Raw genomic sequence first — 23,377 nt, 5'->3', positions numbered from 1 at the left:
ATTTTACATCTCACCAGTAATGTCTGAGGTTTGCACTTGTCACATTCTCACCAACACTTGTCTTTTTATTGTCTGTCTTTTTAATTTTTTTTTTCATTTATTTTTATTAGTTGAATGTATTTTTTATAATAGATATTCTAGTGGATCTGAAGTGTTTCTTATGCTTTTAAGGTAGATTTCAAACTAAGCATCCTGCAAATCTATTTTTTACACTAAACTATTACATTCAAGCTATTTATGATAGTTCAAATTGTTGTTGAATGCCTTTTTAAACTGTCTTACAAAAAAGTCTAGTTGTAATTTAAATAGAAAATAATATGTTCACATTTCCTCTTTATTCAGTCTTTTATAATCTTCATCCAGTCTTTGATTACAATAATTTTAATGTGTTTAAAATAGTGTATTTTTCTGATAAACACAAACTGTTGTAGCCACCCATTCCGGGAAACAAACTCACTCAGAAGGACAATGCAGATAGTGGAGTGCCGTTTATTACACCAGTGGGCCCAAGACAGAATCTCCTCTTAGCCAAGGACCCTGACCAGTTTTTCTGAAAACTTTATATACCCTAAGTGTACGTGCCCAAACCCACCTCCCCAAATTCCCTGAAACTAGTCTGAACAAAGAAAAAGAAAGATACAATCAAAGTTAACCCAAGATTCATATGCCTGAAATCTAGGTAGTTAACAGTGGACAATTATCAATAGGCCTGTGGTCATACCCCAATAAGCATAATAGAATTTATGATTCTATTCGGTTACACAGATAATTAGGGTATTCTTTTAGGCAACAGAGAATCTAGGTACGAGCCCTGGGGCTCTTCCATCCATCGGGCCTGGCTTTCCAGTTGGTATGTCGTTTCCATAGATACTGGGCATATAGCTCAAAGTCCACAGTCCGGTCCAAGATGGTGTCCTGCTTTCAAGATGGAGCCTGTTCTGTCTGTTTCCTCCTTCAACACCAGACAGTATTACCATCACTGCCCATCCCCCCACCCCACCCCCAATACCCACCCAAAAGAAGACTGATTATATTTTTGCCTTAAGAACTTAAAGATTGGTTACCTAGGGAAAGCATGAGGTAATAATCACCTTCCTCTTTTAAATAGTTAAATGGTTTCAGACATCCATAATGATGTTTGCATAAATTAGGGTCTGCAGGCCAGTCTTTTAGGAGCATCTTACCAGAACATTATTATCACTTTCACGTAGAAAGGTGTGGCAGAAAAGCCCAGCTATTTGCAAGTGCTCTTGGAAGAAACAGGAGGGCCCTGCTTAAGCAAGTTCACTAGTAGTATTTCAGTGGAGGCACGCTTCAGCAAAGGGCTTTCAGCTACTCAGTTCTGTTAGTAGGACAAATTGTTTTATACTTGTTTTAAGATTTTTTTTTTTTTAACTCCAACTGTCGTTTCTTCTCTGTATGTTTTCTTGCTTTGTAAGAGGCAGTAAACCACATCTGGTTAGTATTCAGTGCTTTTGGCACTTATAAATAAAGGACCCTGGGGAGGCGGGGATGGGGGGGGGATAAATAAATAAATAAAGGACCCTCTTTCTGTTGCAAATGTATAAATACTGTGCTTTCAGCTTTTGATATTTAAAACAGCATGGAATTTATATTTATATGAGGCTGAAATATGACCTTTAGGGAAATGGAATCTGTCCTTCAACTGTATTATCTTTTAAAAAAAAAAAAAAAAAAGCTTGACTTTGTTGGCTCACATCCTCTGTTTCCATTTTCTCTTGTTGCTGGGCCACATAATCCACCTTGGACTGTTGTTGGGCAAGCCTCTGGGGTCCTGGGGCCTGAGTTCCCCTCCAGCCCTTTAGCATGATGTTTTAATAAAGATAAAGATAAGTTTGTACAGGCCTCTTCCATTTCTTTGGTCAGCCTCAGCCTCTGGAAATTAGTATGCTTCTTCAAGTATTATTTAAATGTACAAACTGGCTGAAGTTTAATATAAGGAGATGAGGAAAGATAAGTAGAAAGTTTACAAGCATTCGGGACTTCCCTGGCGGTCCAGTAATTGAGAGTCTGCCTGCCAGTGCAGGGGGCACGGGCTCTATCCCTGGTCCAGGAAGATCCCATGCGCCGTGGGCAACTAAGCCCATGCACCACAACTACCTAGCCCATGCTCTACAAGAGAAGCCACTGCAGTGAGAAGCCTGGGCACCACACCTAGAGAGTAGCCCCTGCCTGCCGCAATGAGAGAAAGCCCACGCACAGCAACAAAGACCCAGTGCAACCAGAAAGAAAGAAAGTTTACAAACATTCAAACAAATGTCTTTACGAGTAAAATTTTCATGTAACAAAAAATTTTAAGGTGCAGCTTTTGGCCCACTTATCTCAAATGTGATTCAACTAATTCCAGTTTAACAAAGTCACGTGGACCATATTTTCAGAATAGAGAAATGTTAAGCAATTGAACTGTTATATATAAATGAGCCAAGAAGAAGTCAACAGTAAAATCTCCATATTTTCGGACAACTTTAAGCCTTTCCACATATTGAAACACCAAGAGAATGGGAATGCAGTGAAAACATTAGTTAGAGGGCACAAAAAAATAATAAAAATTTATTGTGCATAAGATAAGACCTTCAAGGAAAAAGAAATCCAGAAAATACCTATCAAAAGATGGGCCCTTGGGGACTTCCCTGTCAGTCCAGTGGTTAGGACTCCATGCTTCCACTGCAAAGGGCATGGATTTGATCGCTGGTCAGGGAATAAGATCCCACATTGCAGTGCAGCATGGCCAGAAAAAAAATGCACCTTTGGCTATCAGTAGTGACCCAAGAAAAGGCATATAACTACTTCTCAAAACAGTATTTCAGATACCTCAGCATCAAGAAAGGCTTACAGATTGGTAGCCTTAATTCAGGATGATCAGATAAAAGAAAATAGATTTTATGTTCTTTGTCCCAAATCCTAGAACATCTGTACATATTTCATGCAGTTAGGGTCGGTTCTTCAGGACAGATATGATAGAGCTGGAGAAGACCCAAAAAAGACAGCAAAGTAATTGAGATGGCTACTGGGCTTCTGGATGAGAAAAAGAACAAAGCATTCTCCACCCTGGATGGCAGAGGCAGAGGGGAAGCATTTCTGTGTTTACTTGCTTACTGTCTGTCTTCATTAGGTTGTATACTTCATGGGCTGGGGGGTGCTGTCTTTTGTATTTTAATTTTTTGTTGAAATATATAGATACAGGACAGGGCACACACGTCATAAATGCACAGTTGGATGATTTTTCACAAAATTACAGAACCATTCACTGGAAGAGGAAGCAGAGCAGGAGCAGTCCCCAGGGCCCACCCACCTGCCACAGGTGCTACAAGACAGGGTTGGTGCTTGTCACTGCATACACTATCCCTGAGATCGGTCCATGTGGAGTGTAACTGGTGATCATTCATCTCACAGCCCTTGAGCCTTCTGTCACGTGGATGAGCCACACAGCATTCACCCAGAGTTCTGGGCCTGGCCCTTTCCAGGTCCTGGCAGTTGTAAACAGCGCTGCTGTGTGCGTGTCTTTTGGTGATACAGGTACGTGTTTATGTTGGATAGAATTGCTGAATCTTAGGGTAGGTGTATGTTCAGCTTTTGGAGGGGTTGTCAAAATAACTGTGCCCATTTATACTCTCACCAGCAGGGTGTGAGGGTAACAGCTGCTCATATCAGTTTCAACACTGGTTTTGTCAGTTGTTTGTAGCCATTCAGGTGTATATTGTGGTATTCCATTGTAGTTTTTATTTTTACTTTCCTGATGCTCAGTGTTATTTTGTTCCAGGACATACCCAGCATTTAACAAAGTACCCAGTGTTTTTATTGGAGCTCTTTCAACACAGACAGAAATATAAATTCACATTGGCTTAGCAAAAAGGAAAGTTAGTCACTCCAGTTGTAGCAGAGGGCTGTAGTAGTTCAGACAATTAAAGAAAGAAAGGGTGTAGCCTGCATGTGCGGATCACATCAAGATAGAGGATTTTCCCTCCTGTTGTGAGGCCCTCATTTCTGCACGATTCTCTGCTGGTTGTCTATCAGGGCAACACACAGGCCTCCCATAGCCTGGAAGAGGCTGCCCACTGAACAGTCCCTGCTGGGGAAGGTTTTGTCCTCCCAGCATCTGTCAGTTGGCCCAGGATACATTATATGCTGTTCGTGAGGAGCTAACAGTCTGTGATGACCTGGGCCAATCCTGTGAAAGGGACAGGTCTGTTGCCAGAGTGAGGGTAATAAGAAAGCTTGCCAGGCAAAGAAAAACAGGTCTGACAGTCCACAACAGTTCCACACAATAGCCACGCTGCAAATCATTTTGAGTGATGAATTAGTCAATCCAAGTTCATCAGGTGTGTAGGTCTCATTGTGTGTGAGAGGATGAATTTGAAATACTTAAGAATTTTTCTAGGAAAATAAAGCAGTTTCAGGACAAGGCAGCAAAGAAAATCCTCTGCCCTCAATCAATTCAAGAGCTAGTGCATGCTGAAAATTTGAATTATTGTAAGATGCGTTTTGCTAGTTCATGGGTGGTCTGTAGACAGATGCATATGTGAAAGCATTTTCATGTTTGCCCCTCTCTTCTTACCTGTTTTGAGTCTCAAGTCAAGCCTAGGATCAGCTGACCCCTTCTTCCGGCCTGGTCCTAAGGGCGCTGCCAGATGGCAAGATGTGTTATTCTAAGACCCAAAGAACAACTATGCATTTTCTCTTAAGAGTCTTTAGGTAAAAAAATGGGAGCCCCTTATTAAAATAAATAAGCATAATACTTAAACCCATGGCAGAACATAAGAAGGTATATATAGAGTAAGGATCTAGGTGAATTTTCCTACCTCTCACAAATATGTCATGTGGGATCCTGAGTGGGAATTCTGAAACAGAAAATGGACATTAAGTAAAAACTAAGATAGCTAAAAAAAATATAGACTTCAGTTATAAAAGCAATATCCCAATATTGGCTCATTGATTGTAACAAATATACCACACCAATATTAGATATTAATAATATAGGAACTCTGTACTATCCTCCCAATTTTTATCAATCTAAAACTGTTCTAAAAATTATTTGTTTTAAATTCAGTAGAGGGGCTTGAAAGGAGCCCATGTACAGGGAGGGAGTTGTTGGTCCCTGAAGTGTAAGTATTATTGGTTTCAGGGTGAGTTTACTCTGAGCTGGACCATGGGTCACCTGAAATTTGCTTCAAGAAAGGCATTAGAGTTAGGAAGCCAGCTCAGCTTGGCTTCTTTACTTTGGGCTCAGGGTCATTGGAGCAGCCTTGCAAATCTCTGAGCCTTTATTTCCTTATTTTTAAAGTGTGCATAATTTTATATCCCTGATTCATAAAGGTATCCTGTGGATAAACATGTAAAGAACTGGCAAAGTTAGAACTATTGTGCAAATAGAATACATTATTATTGTCCTTTGGATTATTTCATCAAGACTTGTTTCCTCTCTCATATTTTAATTCTCTTGCCAAATATTCATTTTGTTTTATGAAAATAAAGCTATCAGGACTTGATATAGTATAAGATTTGAACCATTAAAAAGTTTATTTACAAACATTATTTATGCCCTCTTTTATTTTGTCCCAGGGTGGGGATTTCCTCTATTTCTAAGGACATGAGTTGACTTAATTATGTTTTTTTCCATTTTTAAAAACTGAAAGCATTTTTTTTAATTTATTTCAGTTGGAGGCTAATTACTTTACGATATTGCAGTGGTTTTTGCCATACACTGACATGATCAGTGTGTTCCCCGTCCTGAACCCCCCTCCCACCTCCCTCCTCATCCCATCCCTCTGGGTCATCCCAGTGCTCCAGCCCTGAAAGCATTTTAACATAGGACTCTAGAATACAAGTTTGGACATATATCATTAGCTTTATATATAAAATAATTTAAATACTATTTAAACCTTAAATTCTATACCCAAACTATTCATCAAGTATGAGGGGAAATTGAAAATATAAATGTAAAAGGCCTCAAAAGTGGACCATTGAAATATACCACCTTCATCAGCCACTCTGCTAAAATTCTTCAGAAATGACAGTAGAGAGAGTTTTAAAAGACATAATACACAAAGATGAAGAATAGGCCAGAGGAAGGCAGCAGTACATTCAGGAAGCAGATAATTACAGTTTGATGAGGCCCAGACAAAGCTGAGACCTAACCCCTGAAGGGAACATGCCGTGCCGGAACAGGGAACAGTCGTTTGGAGGTTGCTTTGATTTTCCCTGGGAGTATGGGAACTGTCCCTGGGGGCAGGGCCTTAGGGGCCATTGCAACTGAAAAATGACCTCCAAGCCAGAGCTTTCCAGCCGTGTGTGACTCTCAGCACGCAGGAGACTGAGAAAGCTATCTTCCTTGGAGGAAGGAACAAATCAACCAATTTGTTCAGCGGAACCTCTGAAAGAGAGACTGTGGGTAGGAGGAGAATTAGTAGAAAGTCTATATGAGAGGCAGTCCATCCTCGCCCTGACAGAGGCCTATGTGAAGAAGCTTGGCACTACTAAAGGGGGCCTGGACTCTGCAATGCAACCTCACGCCTCTGGAGAGAAAACTAAACCTCTAATAAAAAACAGGCACAGGGGAATTCCTTGCTAGCCTAGTGGATGGGATTCTGGGCTTTCACTGCCATGGCCTGGGTTCAATCCGTGGTCCAGGAATGAGACCTAGCAAGCCACATAGTGCAGCCAAAAAATATACACACAGCAAGTTGCTTGCACTAGATCAGGAGCCCATTACCATTAGGGACCTAATAAGTCTTATACCATATGGAATATGTGAACAAACCTTTAGGGGCTATTATATTTCCCAATAAAAATGGTTTTGTTTCTGCCTTCAAAATCAGTTGCCAGCATGAATTATGTTACAAGTTGACTGTAATCACACTTGGCCTCTGTGTTACAACTATAGTTGAATTCAGAAATGTGAAATGATAGTATTATTTCTGAACTCAGGTTTTGGAATCTGATTGCCTTAGGTTTGAATCAGTTTACTAGTTGTGTAATCTTGAGCAAGTATCTTAATTTTTTCAAGCCTCACTTTCATTTAAATGGGCACTAAACCAATGGCTTCATATGACTGCTGTCTTCTGTGAATGAGCTAGTGCCTGTGAAGGACATGGGGCCTGTAACTGTAAGAGGTCAGTGAATTGTATGTGGCAGTGTGGACGTGTAATTTGTCTTTTGAAAGAGAAAACACCTTTAAAGCTCAAAAAGTCTGTGACTCTATGAAAAAATTTAAATTAGACCATAATAACTTCTCTTTTTTTAACTTTTAAAAAAGTATTTTTTATTTGGCTGTGCCGGCTCTTAGCTGTGGCATGTGCAATCTTTAGTTGCAGCATGTGGGATCTAGTTCCCTGACCAGGGATTGAACCCAAGCCCCCTTCATTGGGATCACAGAGTCTTAGCCACTGGACCACTAGGAAAGTCCCCAGATCATAGTAACTTTAAATTATAATCAGTTTCAATGTTTTGCACATTACTTTGAGATATATAAAATAATCAGAGTTTTATTAGTAACAATAAAATTGCCAGTGAATATCTGAATATGACTTTCATCATCTGCCTGCATTTCATTATTTTGCTGGCACAATTACATTTTAAAAACTGTATGAAGACAAAGTTGTGAAATTACCTCTAAAGAGTTTCTAGCATTGATTATTACATGTATGTGTGTGTGTGTATTCAGCTTCTTAAGTGTCATTTCTGACTATTGTCAGAACCAACTTGCCTTGCTTTTTAATTATTAGTCTAGAAGGGAACAGACTACATATAAAAGCGTACAATTGCTACCCAGTTAGTTAGAATGAAAATTACAATCTTAAAAATTTTAAGAACTACTTCTTGGACTTATATCCCCACCTGAAGTGATGTTTATTGTCTAGTACTCTTAATGGAGTAGATCTTTTAAGGGTACACTTGCCTTCAGATTTATTGCAGGGTGTATGTTTCTTGGCTATATATTTGACTGACTTTGCTTGCCTAACTTTCCTCTTTCCATTCTAAACATGGAAGGTATAAAGGGATTATTTGTGTAAGCTCTTTTCCTTCCTAGGAGTAGAGTGATTTTATAGCTGCAGGAGGAAGAAGGCTAGATAGAGAATTCTGGGGGGTGGACAGAGGTATTGAGGTCATCGCCTGCTCGTTTGTTAGTATGTGTGTGCAGAAGGATTCCCAAGGGGCTATGATACGTGCATGCTTGTGCATGTGTCACACCAACCTGTCTTACCAAGTTCTTTCCCCTGGAGCAGTGAGGACTTTCTCCAAAGCCCCAGGAGCAGTGAGCCTAGGTCTTGGTTTCTAAATACCATCAGCTTCCTAAAGAAACACTGATATATGTTGAATAAATCAGTGATCTGTGAGTCAATGCCGATAGAAAATAAATAAGGGAGAAGTAAAAGCTCATTTTTCTGGTGAAAATCTACTTGCCAGTGTGGAAGGAATGATGGAGACAGTCACCCTTTGGCACCCCTCATGTGGTTGACTCAGCTCTGAGGCACCAGCAGGCCCAGGCTGGTGAGTGGATGTCTGACTGAGGAGCCAGACAGTGGCCTGGTCTCATGATGTCCCCTTGGAAAATTCCAATAACAGAGGGGAAAGGGTGGCTTTTGGGTCACCCCAGAAGCACAGCAGCATTTCTGGAGCACTCCCAATGTGGCATCATGAGGAGACATCAGACCTGGACTAAGGCCCAAGAGGCCTCATTTTCCAAACTGCCTAAACTGCCTGGGGGAATGTGAGGGTCACAGGAGGGAGCTGGGAACATCTGAAAATTTCTGGTTGGAATGCTGTGTTTTGGTAAGGCAGGAAGATGGCCCTGTTTTGGGAAATGCCACTGAGTGTCCAGGGATGAGGGGTATCATGACTACCACTCACTCTAGATATCTGTGAACACTCAAGGATACATTTAAACTAAAGATTCAGGGTTTCCCATTCATTTAAGTGGCAGGAGGGAGTGAACTGGGATAGTATGACTGATCCGTAACACATGGTTGGTTTTCTCTAAAGTTCTGTTTAAAATTCTCTTCCCTTTGGACCAGCAGCCATTCCAACAGTAAAGTGGGTCTCAGGTAGAAAACTGGGATGAATAACAAATTCCCAGCTTTCTCAAAGCTACCATTTTTTTCTATCATAAACACCAGGAGAGTTCTTGACTGCAGACTCCAGGCACATGGCAAGCAGCTAAATAAACACACACACAATCCGCACCCCTTTTTTTTGGCTGCACTGTGTATCATGCGGCTTCCCTGGTGGCTCAGATGCTAAAGCGTCTGCCTGCAATGTGGGAGACCTGGGTTCGATCCCTAGGTAGGGAAGATCCCCTGGAGAAGGAATGGCAACCCACTCCAGTACTCTTGCCTGGAAAATTCCATGGACAGAGGAGCCTGGTATCATGCAGGATCTTAATTCGATCAGGGATTGAACTCATGCCCCCAACATCGGGAGCATGGAGTCTTTAATCACCGGACCACCAGGCAAGATCTAAACATCCATTTTGAATCACCACTTAAGACAAACTTCCTGTGAAAGACTGACAGGCCCAATGTATGCACAGGATCAGCTCAGCACAGCCTGTTCCCAGCCTTCCCAACACACAGTGAAGCACAAGGCTCCCATGTGCTCCCTTTAGGTACCAGGCCTGGACCTTAGTTTTACTAGTGGCAGAATGTGAAGTGTCTAAGGTGATTTCCAAGTCAGGCTGATAACTTTCCTGTCAACCTTTTTTTTGTGTGTGTAGCTATTTTTCATGTTAAATATTCTAAAACACACTGGCCAGATGGCTGCCTTATCTGAGTACATCCTCTTAATCCTTTCTTGGTGATTCTGTTGTCGTTTTTGAATGTCAAACATAGTAATATGCAGAACTTTTAATTGTTTTTGAAATGTACTGATATTTGGCTGTGACCTCAGACCCACTTTGCATTTAGTTGTATCACTTTTTCCAACTTTTCTGTCTTCTCTCTCCAGGCCACTTGTATACGTACACTCTATCAATGAGACCCATGCTTTGTATTTCTATCAGCGATGGTATCTAGACTTTGCTGTTTATGTTGTGTCTCTGGGCTGCTCTTCAGCCTTTAGTTGCTTTCTTCCTGTCAGCTTTGAATATTTGAGGTCACCAGGCAAGTGAATGAAGCTGGATAAATGGGGCAATATTATTACCTTGTATAAAAGGAAACTTGCCACACAAGTCCCTGAGAGCTCTCCAGAAATGCCTGATCTCTTCCTAATGTCAGCATTTTTACTTTTGGTTTTTATTTTAAAAACTAAAAGGAGTACATTTTATTCTTTTTTTAGTGAAAGCTTCTAATCTAAAGCCTCCTTTTGCTCATAAGAAGAAGGCCTAGAGAGGCTGAGGTCTGCCTGGAGGCAGGCCAAGCCCTTGGGCCTCACGCTGGGACTGGCCCAAGCCACGTGCTTTCAGCTCAGCCTGGAAGTTACACTGCCACAGTCACATGTTCTCCTTTACATTCCTCATACAGTTGTTATTAATTTAGAAGAGCCTGAGGTTTAAAAACCAGCCAGCACTTTCCATTTAAAAAATTTAGGTATACATTTTCTCATAAAAACTGTCTCCCTGAAATTAGAAATCATCTGTAAGTTTAAACCAGGCCCACGCCAGCCTTTGGTCAGAATGGCTTGGTGTTTGGATGTGTTCTTGCTCCATCAGCGTCTTTCACACACGGGTCTGAGAGCGCTGGCCTCACACGCTGGCAACAAGCTCACTGATCTGTGGGCTGGTCCTTTAAAACTTGTGACACATGTTTGTCCCCACAAGACCTCACTTGAGGGAGCTTATTTTGTTCAGCCCATCAACTACCTGTGGCCTCAGGAAGGCCCCATCCTCTGAAGCCCATAGGTTCTGCCAGGATGCCATGATGCCTAGATGAGAAAGTGGCACACCTGATAATTAGACTTTCAGGGAATGCAAGACACACCCCACAGATTTTGCTAACCGTTTCTTCTCCCCACAGGAAAAGTACCCAGAGGCTGTGCAGCTCTCAGAGGGAGCCTCCTCCAGCTGCATGGGCATCAGGAACCCCAGTCAACCTGGGTGAGTACACAGGCCCCACCAAGTCGCTCCCCATCCCAGACGGGTCTTTCCTGTTAAAAACGATTACAAATAGTAGAAAACAAATGTAAACCACCTAACTGACATCTTGAGATGTGTCTGTGGAGTGATAACAGCTAGCAGCGATGGCAGGAGAGCACCAGGGGGAGCTTGCTGGGTGAGGGAGGAGGGGAATGTGGGGACTGTAAACACAAATGGGATCTATAAGGAAAAGTCCAGCAGGTGCCGGTCTCACTGCTGGAGTCCTTAGGAAGGAGAGGCCAAGAAGGGGAGGCCAGACGGGTGGAGTTCTATTTTCATCAACTTATTTCAAGAAAGGTGGGGAGTCTGCAAGTACTGAGTGAGGGGAGAAGTCATCCAGGTCTCCTCCCACCCACTGTGGGTACCTTTATGTGCACGTGGGCAGGATGTGCTTCTGTGACCTGCGCCTAAAGATGTTTTGTTCCAAGCCTTAAAATGGTGTAGTTATGTAAGTCTCTGGAACATGCCTTGTTATTCAACCTTATTTCCAAAATTCACCTATAGTGGTGCCTATGCTGCTGCTAAGTCACGTCAGTCGTGCCCAACTCTGTGCGACCCCATAGAAGGCAGCCTACCAGGCTCCCGTCCCTGGGATTCTCCAGGCAAGAATACTGGAGTGGGTTGCCACTTCCTTCTCCAGTGCATGAAAGTGAAGAGTGAAAGTGAAGTCGCTCAGTCGTGCCCAACTCTTAGCGACCCCATGGACTGTAGCTTACCAGGCTCCTCCGTCCATGGGATTTCCCAGGCAAGAGTACTGGAGTGGGGTGCCATTGCCTTCTCCGAGTGGTGCCTATAGCTGTAGCTAATTCATTTTCACTGCTTACACTCCATTAGGTGAATATATGTATTTCTGCATTCTTCAAGTCTTGGGCCTTTGGGTTATCATTATCTTCCACTATTTCTAATATTCCTGTTTATGTCCTTGGGCACACAGTACACAGGCTTCTCTTGAGCATATACTTAGAAATGAAATTCCTGGGTCATAGGGCAGATTCAGCTATCACTGCCAAATTCCTTTTAAAGTAGTTTATCAATTCGTACTTCTTTTAAGTTCTCATTGCTGGATATCCTGTACTTCACTTGTACTGTCACACTAGCATGTAGTGGGCACAAAACAGCATCTCACTATGGTCATTCTCCTGTATGTTATTGATGTTGAGTATCTTCTCATGTGTAACTGGCCATACTCTCTCTTCAGCTGTGGGTCTTTGAGATCAAGGGAGTCTGAGCACAGCCTTGGGGAAGGGCAGCAATGCCAAGGGTGGTTGGGAAGAGAGCGGCGTTCCTGCCCATGTAGGCATCCTCTCCTCTAGAGAGAGAGTCAAGTGCCGCATACAGTTTAGTCTGATTTTAAAAGCACTCAGCAATGCATCTTACCTCTTTCAGGTTTGAACTAGTCATTGTTTGGAGGATAGAAATAGATGAGCAAGGGAAGGTTTTGCCGAAGCTCGATCTTCTCACCAAAGTGCCGCTGCGAGGTAGGGATGTTCTGGTGATTTCTCACTGTGCTCAACACAAACACCTACTCATTTCATCTGGTTTTATGTGGCAATAATAAAAAGTGAAAAATGTCACTGATGTACTTTTAAAATAGGTTTTCAAAATATTTTTTGTCCATAATCACTCAAAAAGCACATGCATGTGGGATTGCCCCTCTAAGGCCCTCCTAGGCTATGAATGCCTGATGTCTCTGCCTCAGGCATGTGGGGAGGTGCTTGGTTCAAGGTTGTGATTCAGTTGTCCTGGCTTCCCTTCAGTTCGGCCAGTTGAGAATGAGGGAAGTGTCTTGGTGAAGTGTCTTACCCGATGTGTGATTTGTTTTCTTTACAGCCCTGGAACTGGACAAGAACGGAGTCATAGAAACTGCTCCTCTCAGCTTCAGAACCCTACTGGGCATGCTGGGCATTGAAGCCACTCTAGAAAGCCTGATTAAATCACTTTGCACAGAGGAAAGCAGCTAATTCCCAAACAGTGAACAACTACACATAGGAGTAAGATGCTGCACCTGGAGGTGTGTGATTTTATTGAATATAAACATTTGCTCTTTTCCACTTAGAAACCTTACCTTTAGAACATGTTTATGCAATTATGGCACATTATATATAAGTTGTTGGGACATGAAAAATAAATACAGTTATTTAAATTCAAAATACCAAACAAGTGACACATATAGTGTATTTTTTAAAAGTAAACTCAACATCGGAGAACGTACAGAAGTGGCTATCCATCCTGGGACACGGGGAGCCACCGTGCCCCTACCTTGGTATGAATCTAAGGGCAGAGGCTGCACCAGCCCATCTCAAAGGTGGGCCCTCCTCCTACCATCCACCACTGAGGGACTCCTGCAGGGCTTACCAGTGCAGCCTCATTCTTTTACATTCCTCAGACACCCCAGGGGAGCCACACCGCCCTCCTCACCTCCTGGCTCTAGAAGCAGCACTGGAGGCTTTCACTGCACCTCTCAGCAAGTTCTCTGACATTCACTCTTCATGGTCTTTCACAAAAAAGTAGAGTGGTTAACATTAACAAATGCAGTAAGACAGCAAACACGGCATTGTCCCTTCACACAGGGCCTTAGCCCCCCGGCCCCTCTGCACAGAAGCAGCAGTGTTTTCATTAAAGTCCCCCAGAGTCCTAAGTGCTGCACTGACCTGAGTCGCCAGTTTAAAGTAGAATGGGTGAAAACACTGTTTCCATCAAATGAAAGCCTCAGGGAAGGGGCTGAGGTGGAGTGTGAGAAGTGCAAAGCGTTCAGTCAAGACCTTCTAGATACTCATCTTTAATTTTTTTCCCCCCAAATAGAGGGTGATTGTTTTCAGACCATTCACTCCAGTCAGAATAGGCAACAGGAGGCTGCCCAGCCCACGTCCTTGAGGGGCTGGGGTTTCAGAGCTCCACACACAAGAGATTCCGGGTCCCCTGCATACCCTGGTGCTGGGCAAGACCATCCTCACCCCAGGCCAGCAACAAGGAACAACCTCAGGCCAAAACAACTCTGATAGCTACCTACTTCCATGCACTCTGGAGCCTGCAACTTGACCATGAGAACAGGGCTCCATGCACACCCCTATGTGTGGAATCTCCACAGCCCTGTACCCCAGCATCCCACATGAATGACAGGCATGTGTTATATGAATATCTTTTTGAACCTCTGAGTGAAGAAGAAAGAAGTAAATGGTAGGACAGGACTGAAGAATAAATTCTAGAAGAGCTGGCTTGATTCAAATAAGCATAATTCTCAATTTATCACAAAGTTCCCCACAAAAATTATAATCAGCAAAATATTCTCATTTTTTGTGTAGTATTTTCATACAATCTCATGGTTTCACTATTATATTACAATAAGCCTTCATTAGTCCCTCAAAATGATGATATAAATAATCTATATAACCTACCATAGAATAAAAAACTGAAGCCAAGATTCCCAACAGTTTTCATAGCAGCTGGGCACACTTTTGGTGACCCCAACAAGAACCCTCTTGGTGCCAGCCAGGAGTCGCAGAAGCAGGGCCTTGGGCAGCCCCGATGGGGAGGTGGTCCAGAATTACTCAAGGCCATCAACACCACATATCTTAGTGAAACCCGAATCAGGATGCTGGCCCTGGCAGAAGTAGCTGAGGTTTCCCGAACATCCAAAAATGTCAGAACACAGAACTGGCAGAAGCACAGGCACCCTATGACACCCACCCTGGGCATAGCAGCTCAGAGTTACAGCTCTGCTTTCAGCTCCACAGCAGCAATTTCAGGTGGGAAAGAATACCTTGTTTCCCCTAAAGTTAAAGATAAAATCATTCAACACAAAATAGAAAGTCAGTGCTCGAATGAGTGGTGTCTACCCCTGCCCTGAGTCCCACGCTGCCTGCTGACCCTGAGCAGAGCAGTGGGTACGGCACCGCCACACGGGCTGTGAGCCCACTGATGGGAACTGACGCGCACATCGGCAACTCTGCTCTCCACAGCAGGGAGCTGCTAAACCTGCGCTGACACGAGGCTTGTGCTGGAAGAGTGACCAGGTAACTCAGCTGGGAACGTTCCAGTAGCATCTGTGTTTTCTTCAAAGTCCAAACTGTAAGGTCTATGTGACAATTCAAGTTTTCTATGTTAGGATTCTGGTGGTAGGAGATCCAAACCTTGGGTCTTATAAGGCTTTTTAGAGATTAGATGTGAACCCTGGGTGGAAAGGGAGAACTGCCCAGGGGGGCCTCCAGGGACACAGCACACTGCTGGGCTCATATCCAACATTCCTTGTCCTGGAAGCTGTCTCTAAGGGCATTCCATGTCTCCCAGAGGCAGTCCCACCTGAACAGGGGTTGAAAAGCAAAAACATTCACAGCCAGAAGTCACCCAACACAACAGAAAATAGCTCTATCATTTAACCTTCACATTCTGTGTTCAAGTGTCAAAGCCACTACAAGAAAAAGGTTAGACCTTATGGAGAACTAACGTGCAGTCTTCACTTTCCTTGAACCTCGTCGACATCACAGTGGCATCTTTGGCATGTACGGTCTTTAAATAGTAGTTGACTATCTTGCCATCCAGTTTATACTGATGAGGAATGCTCTCGTAGGGCTTGAGGTCAAGGTCCAGCACAGACACAGAGAAGGCAAACCTAGATCTTGATGAAGGGACAACAGGCCTTTGATCGGAGCTGGAAGCAAAAGAGCAATTTCAGAATACACAAACCTCCCAAATCCTCTCAACGCAACTCACAAACAAAGAGCACCCATTCTGTGCATCTGTATATGCATTCCATCTCTATCTGTGCCAGCTGTATGCCTCGTGCTTGAAGCTTCTGCAAGAGAGGCACCCACTGTGATACCTACCAGCACACCAGATAAGGAAGAGTTAAAGTGCAGAAAGATGGAAAAGCAATTAAGTAGACTAGGCAATTGATATTCCCCATATCCCAGTAGTATAAACAAATGCTAAAAATGTTACTTATCATGAGCCAAGTATTACAAAACCTAAGAAAAAGAAAGTAGATCTAGCCATACAACAGCCAAATGCATAAAATGTTAAGAACAGACTTCTCTTCACGTATCTTTCCCCATGTCTGGTGAGAAACTCTTGCTCCTCTATGCTTTTTCACATTAGGAAAGAGAGATCTGGCTTCATGTTTTGTTCTCAAATGGTTTCATGTTTTATTCTAAAATTGTGTCTGTAGTGTTTTCTATTTTGTTTCTTAGGGTTTAGCTTTGTGGTTTTTCTAAATATTGGAATAGTTGTATGCTTATAACAAATGTAAACAATTACTTGTACTTAAAAACACTTGATGCAAAGAGCTGACTCACTGGGAAAAAACCCTGATGCTGGAAAAGATTGAGGGCAGAAGGAGAAGGGGACGGCTGGATAGCATCACCGACTCAATGGACGTGAATCTGAGCAAATTCCAGGAGATAGTGAAGGACCAGGAAGCCTGGAGTGCTGCAGTCCATGGGGTCACCAAGAGCCGGACATGACTTAGAACAACAGCAACAACCAAAACACTTCCAGGCTAGTTCTGAATTGTGTACTAACATTTCTGTATATACCTCTTAGCTCTCAAAGTGCTCTCAGTATGCATCCAAATGATTGGTTAAATACATTACACGGGCTCGGTTTAGCCCAAGAGAGAGTATTAAGGAGTTCTGGTTTCTCCATGCATACTCTACTAGATTTAGACGTTACTAAAAACAAATGAAATACCAATTTCTAAAGGTCCTGCCTGGGAGAGGGAGGCAGATAAAAACACTGCTCTCTAACAACCTAGTTAAGGCCTGGGCTCTCGTTCAGTCCCTGCTGAGAAGTGCTGTTTACAGGAAAATGAGTCCCTGGCTCAGCTGCTGGGGTCTTAGCTACTCCCTCCTGAACGGCAGAGAACATGAATACAAATTAAGGTCTTGCTTCTGAGTCTCACTCTCAGGGCCTGAGACCCAAGCTTCATGCAGCTGGGCTAGGACAGTGAACATCTCTGGCCCTCACCGGGGCTGCACATTTTATAAGAAACCACACATCACATCAGAACCAACACCCGACAAGATGATGTGAATCAAGAAAGGAATCCATCACACAGAGCCTGGTGAGAGCATGGCACAAGGGCCACTCCTGAGGAGCCTACTGGACAGCCTCAAGCTCCCAGTGAGCCCAGATCTGAGTCTTCTGATACCTAAAGTGCTTCTCTACCCTGTGGATGACACAGGTGCCCACATGGGCACACGGCCTGGACACATGTCCTCACTCCTCTGCCAACATGTCGATTTCTGTTGAGCAGCTGGTCAAGGGTGTCAGGACTCCTGGCCCCGACCCCATCACATTTCTGTGTCCTGACTACTTCCTTCCTTCAGGAAGGGCAATAGATAATAACATCTGTGTGGTTTTCTCTCATCTAACAACACTAGCTTAATCCAAATGAATTCCTGCTGCTAGGCACTGGGAGCATTTTCTTAGGGGATAATGAGAGATTTCAACTAAACAATTCTTTTAAAAAATATTTCAGTTATGCCTTATAAATGTCCCTCCGTGTTTCCTATCAGAAAGTGGACAATCCTATGCCTGCCAAGAAGCAGGACTCCTAGGAATGTTTAGTTCAAAAGCATCAGAAAACCGAGTGGCTGGCAGCCAGTGACACAAGGTCATCTTGACCCAGGAACACATATCAGAAGATTATGGAACATTCCACAAAACCGTGTGTGGGGTTTGGCACCCTGAAGATTAATACTAAAGATGCCATCTAATCAATGAGAGAAGATTATCAGGTTCATCCTGAATTCCTAAAAAAGGCAGAGATAGGATTGGATAATGATGTCCTGGGAGAGATGCTGCAAAGAGGAAACAGAACAATGAAATGTTGTTTTAAAGGCTTTGAAATGACTATAAAGGTTGGCACATCAGGACCTGGAAAAAGGAGGGAAAATAAGACCTACAGTAACCTACAGCTTCTTGGGCCTCTGAGCCATGATGGAAACTTGGGGTTTTCTTTGACAGAAAGGTATTTGCACGACAACATCTAAACTGCTTCTAAAGTCCTTGAGATATTTTCTTAGAAAATAGTAGTAATCTTGAATTTAATAGAACAAGCTTTTAAAATTATTCTCAAAAATGTCTATTTGACTTGTTACAAACTTCTAAAGAGCAAGAGTTAATAATCCCCATTGTATTAAGTAGGCCTTGGAAATTGGCCTTTGTTTATAGACATGATTCTTCAAGGGCCTCTCTACATATAAAGACACCAACTCTCTTGCCAAGCCACAAAACCTTACTAGACCAAAGACACGTGTCACAGCGGAAGGTACCTCACCTTGCATCCTGCAGACAAGGAGAGAGCGCGATCATAATGGAGCAGTCCTTCGCAGTCATGGCAACCCGGTACTGCTGAACCTGCAGGGAAGAGAAGTCAGTTCCACAGCATCCCCACACATACCTTTCCCAGCTGGAGAGGTCCGGGAACTGGTCCCAGATCAGGGGTGGGTTAGGAAGACCCAGGCCCAAAGGGCTTATTAGAGGCCAGTCCCGCCCTCTGACCTCTCACTATAGGCAATGTATGGACCCTGATTCCAGAGACCTAGGACTTCAGCAAGAAATCACAATCCACCTTGTAGGAAAAAACAACAGCCACACTGACAGCAGTGAGTATCACCCTGGGTCTTTGTTACTGCATGTCGGCTTTCTCTAGTTGCAAAGAGTGCGGGCTACTCTCTAGTTGCGATGCACAGACTTCAGTAGTTGCAGCACAGGGGCTCACCAGTTGTGGCTTGTGAGTCCTAGAGCGTGCAGGCTTTACTAATTGGCACGTAGGCTCAGTAGTTGCAGCTCTCGGGCACTAGGTCATGAGTTTAGTTGCTCCATGGCAGGTGGAATCTTCCTGGACCAAGGATCGAACCCATGCTCTCTGCATTGGCAGGAGGATTCTTATCCACTGTGCCACCAAGGGAAGTCTCATTTGAATTTTTTAGATTGAACCGCTCTCACTTTTACAAAAATAAACTAGTTACCAAAAAGTGGGCCCTACACATTATCACTGGCCTCAACATCTGTGTGATGGCAGATCATAACTTATCTCGCTTTCAGTCATTTCCTTCAATGAAGCACATCAAGAGAACTGCCCTAAGACAACATTCAAGCTTCATTCCACAAGGCAGGAATGTGTGGGAAAGAGGGGAGAACCCCAAGTGTGGGTTACAAAAGTGTGGCCCCAAGTGTGGCCTGCAAAAATCTTTACAGTAGGAGGAAAAAGAAGCTCTTCTCCTAATATTCATTTAGCTAAGAAATCAAGTATTTTACAATATATATGCACACAAAAATCCAGTCTAAAAGAATTAAAGAGATAAATATTAACAACAAAATATAAAATATTACATCCTAATCTGCAAGACTTAAAACATAAAAGCCATGAAAGAGAAAGACATCTGAATACCTAAAAATAAAAAGCTTTTATTTGATACAGTTATAATCCAAATATAAAAGACTTGTTGAAGAACAGGAGAAAATATCTGCAGCATATAATAATCAACATCAAGAATATATACAAGATCTCGGGGGAGGAGCCAAGATGGCGGAGGAGTAGCACGGGGAGACCACTTTCTCTCCTACAAATTCATCAAAAGAATAACTGAACGCAGAGCAAACTTCGCAAAACAACTTCTGATCGCTAGCTGAGGTCATCAGGCGCCCAGAAAAGCAGCCCATTGTCTTCGAAAGGAGGTAGGACAAAATATAAAAGATAAAAAGTGAAACAAAAGAGCTAAGGCCGGAGATCCGTCCCGGGAGCTCTTAGGCGGCATTGCTTGGGGTAGGGTCCGGGCCTGAGTGCCCTGAGGACAATCGGAGGGAGCTTCTGTGAGTTGCCAACTTGAACTGTGGGAGACCAGAGGAGAGAGAGTAAATTAGCCGGCCCGAACACACTGCCGGCCGTTCGCAGAACAAAGAGACCGAGAGGGTCCAGAGAGGAGCTCGCAGGCTGCGGACCGGCCCAGCCCCGCCGGAGGCAGGAGGGAGGGGGGAGGGGAAGGTCGCGGCGAGACACAGGGCGCAGGCACCCGACCGGCGCGGGCGGGGACTGGGGCTGGGGACTCGGAGGGCAGAAGGCGCGCGCACCCGACTGGCGCCAGCGGAAACTGAGACTGGGTCCGCGGAAGGGAGGGGGCGCGCCACACCTGGGGAGAGTGCGCCCACCGAGCCCCTGGCTGCCTGGACCGCTCTGACGGGGAAGGCACTGAGAGCGGGCGCAGCTTTTCCTTCCGTGCTTTTGTGGAACACCCGAGGGCTGGAACCTCGCGCAGCGTGGGGCGCGCTCCATATAGAACAGCCGGGAGCCTGAGCAGCGCAGAAGGAGAGAGCAGCGTCAGCCCCTCCTGGCAGCCCCAGCCCATCCCCGCGGCGCAAGCCCCTCCCTGCAGAGCGACGGAACTAGCTACCTGAATAAGAGTCCACCTCCGCCCGCCTGTGTCAGGGCGGAAATGAGGCTCTGAAGAGACCGGCAAACAGAAGCCAAATAAACAAAGGGAACCGCTTCAGAAGGGACTGGTGCAACAGATTAAAATCCCTCTAGGAAACATTGTCTACACCGGAGGAGCCTGTAGATATCGAGAAGCGTAAGCTGGAACGAGGAGCTATCTGAAACTGAGCCGAACCCACACTGACCGCAACAGCTCCAGAGAAACTCCTAGATATAATTTTACTTTTTTCTTTTTTTTTTTATTTTTTTTTATTTTTTTTTCTTTTTTTCTTTTTTATTTTTTCTCTTTTATTTTCCTTTAAAATCCCCTATTACTCCCCCATTACTCCTTAACTTTCATTTCCATAGACTTTTACGATTTTTTAATTAGGGGGGGAAAAAAATTTTTTTTTTCCTTTTTTTTTTTCTTTTTTTTCTTTTTTTTTCTTTTTCTTTCTTTTTTTTCTTTCCTTTCTCTCTTCTATTTTCTATTTTTCTTTTTATCTTATTTCTTTTAAAGTCCTCTAGTACTCCTCTACTACTCCTTAATTTTCATTTTCAATACACTATAACCTTACAAAAAAAAAAAAAAGAAGAGAAGCCCTATTTTTAAACCGAAGATTATTCTCTCCCAATCTTGACTCTCTGTTTTCTACCTCAGAACACCTCTATTTCCTCCTTTCCCCTTCTCTTCCCAATCCAATTCTGTGAATCTTTGTAGGTGACTGGGCTATGGAGAACACTCTGGGACCAGACAGCTGTGTAGATCTGTCTCTCTCCTCTTGAGTCCCCCTTTTTCTCCTCCTGTTCATCTCTATCTCCCTCCTCCCTCTCCTCTTCTTCATGTGACTCTGTGAACCTCTCTGGGTGTCCCTAACGGGGGAGAATCTTTTAGCCATTAACCTAGAAGTTTTCTTATCAGGGCTGCATAGTTGGAGAAGTCCTGAGACTACAGGAAGAATAAAACTGAAATCCAGAGGCAGGAGACTTAAGCCCAAAACCTGAGAACACCAGAAAACTCCTGACTACAAGGAACTTTAAGTAATAAGTGACTGTCCAAAAGCCTCCATACCTACACAGAAACCAACCACCACACAAGAGCCAATAAGTTTCAGAGCAAGACATACCACGCAAATTCTCCAGCAACGCAGGAACATAGCCCTGAACATCAACATACAGGCTGCCCAAGGTCACACCTAACACATAGACCCATCTCAAAACTCATTACTGGGCACTCCATTGCTCTCCAAAGAGTAGAAATCAAGTTCCACGCACCAGAACACTGATGCAAGCTTCCCTAACCAGGAAACCTTGACAAGCCAATCGTCTAACCCCACCCACTGGGTTAATCCTCCACAACAAAAAGGAACCACAGACCTCCAGAATACAGAAAGCCCACTCCAGATACAGCAATCTAAACAAGATGAAAAGGCAAAGAAATACCCAACAGGTAAAGGAACATGAAAAATGCCCACCAAGTCAAACAAAAGAGGAGGAGATAGGGAATCTACCTGAAAAAGAATTTAGAATAATGATAATAAAAATGATCCAAAATCTTGAAAACAAAATGGAGTTACAGATAAATAGCCTGGAAACAAAGATTGAAAAGATTCAAGAACTGTTTAATAAAGACCTAGAAGAAATAAAAAAGAGTCAATTACAAATGAATAATGCAATGAATGAGATCAAAAACACTTTGGAGGGAACCAAGAGTAGAATAACGGAGGCAGAAGATAGGATAAGTGAGGTAGAAGATAAAATGGTGGAAATAAATGAAGCAGAGAGGAAAAAAGAAAAAAGGATCAAAAGAAATGAGGACAACCTCAGGGACCTCTGGGACACTGTGAAACGCCCCAACATTCGAATCATAGGAGTTCCAGAAGAAGAAGACAAAAAGAAGGGCCATGAGAAAATACTCGAGGAGATAATAGCTGAAAACTTCCCTAAAATGGGGAAGGAAATAGCCACCCAAATCCAAGAAACCCAGAGAGTCCCAAACAGGATAAACCCAAGGCGAAACACCCCAAGACACATACTAATCAAATTAACAAAGATCAAACACAAAGAACAAATATTAAAAGCAGCAAGGGAAAAACAACAAATAACACACAAAGGGATTCCCATAAGGATAACAGCTGATCTATCAATAGAAACCCTCCAGGCCAGAAGGGAATGGCAGGACGTACTGAAAGTAATGAAAGAGAATAACCTACAACCTAGATTACTGTATCCAGCAAGGATCTCATTCAGATATGAAGGAGAATTCAAAAGCTTTACAGATAAGCAAAAGCTGAGAGAATTCAGCACCACCAAACCAGCTCTTCAACAAATGCTAAAGGATCTTCTCTAGACAGGAAATGCAGAAAGGTTTTATAAATGTGAACCCAAAACAACAAAGTAAATGGCAACGGGACCACACCTATCAATAATTACCCTAAATGTAAATGGGTTGAATGCCCCAACCAAAAGACAAAGATTGGCTGAATGGATACAAAAACAAGACCCCTATATATGCTGTCTACAAGAGACCCACCTCAAAACAAGAGACACATACAGACTAAAAGTGAAGGGCTGGAAAAAAATATTTCATGCAAACGGAGACCAAAAGAAAGCAGGAGTCGCAATACTCATATCAGATAAAATAGACTTTCAAATAAAGGAAGTGAAAAGAGACAAAGAAGGACACTACATAATGATCAAAGGATCAATCAAAAAAGAAGATATAACAATTATAAATATATATGCACCCAACATAGGAGCACCGCAATATGTACGGCAAACGCTAACAAGTATGAAAGAGGAAATTAATAGTAACACAATAATAGTGGGAGACTTTAATACCCCACTCACAACTATGGATAGATCAACTAAACAGAAAA

General features: G+C 43.2%; 2 protein-coding genes across 2 annotated transcripts in view; one reads left to right on the top strand and one right to left on the bottom strand.

Moving 5' to 3' along the window:
* CENPP (centromere protein P) overlaps positions 1-13,236 on the top strand; it is a 229,252-nt gene extending 216,016 nt beyond the window's left edge. Inside the window, exons 6-8 of the mRNA XM_061163641.1 lie at positions 10,968-11,047; positions 12,473-12,564; positions 12,917-13,236. Of these exons, the coding sequence (XP_061019624.1) occupies positions 10,968-11,047; positions 12,473-12,564; positions 12,917-13,047 (303 nt within the window). The 3' untranslated portion in view covers positions 13,048-13,236. The remainder of the gene's footprint in view (positions 1-10,967; positions 11,048-12,472; positions 12,565-12,916) is intronic.
* The window catches only part of IPPK (inositol-pentakisphosphate 2-kinase), a 55,813-nt gene continuing 45,514 nt past the window's right edge, over positions 13,079-23,377 (bottom strand). The window contains exons 12-13 of the mRNA XM_061163635.1: positions 18,363-18,442; positions 13,079-15,734 (exon numbers count right to left, since the gene is read on the bottom strand). Coding sequence (XP_061019618.1) covers positions 15,509-15,734; positions 18,363-18,442 — 306 coding nt within the window. The 3' untranslated portion in view covers positions 13,079-15,508. The remainder of the gene's footprint in view (positions 15,735-18,362; positions 18,443-23,377) is intronic.

The sequence above is a fragment of the Dama dama genome, chromosome 16, assembly GCF_033118175.1.
Source record: "Dama dama isolate Ldn47 chromosome 16, ASM3311817v1, whole genome shotgun sequence".
Lineage (NCBI taxonomy): Eukaryota > Metazoa > Chordata > Mammalia > Artiodactyla > Cervidae > Dama > Dama dama.
This window is presented reverse-complemented; position numbering and strand designations above follow the sequence as displayed.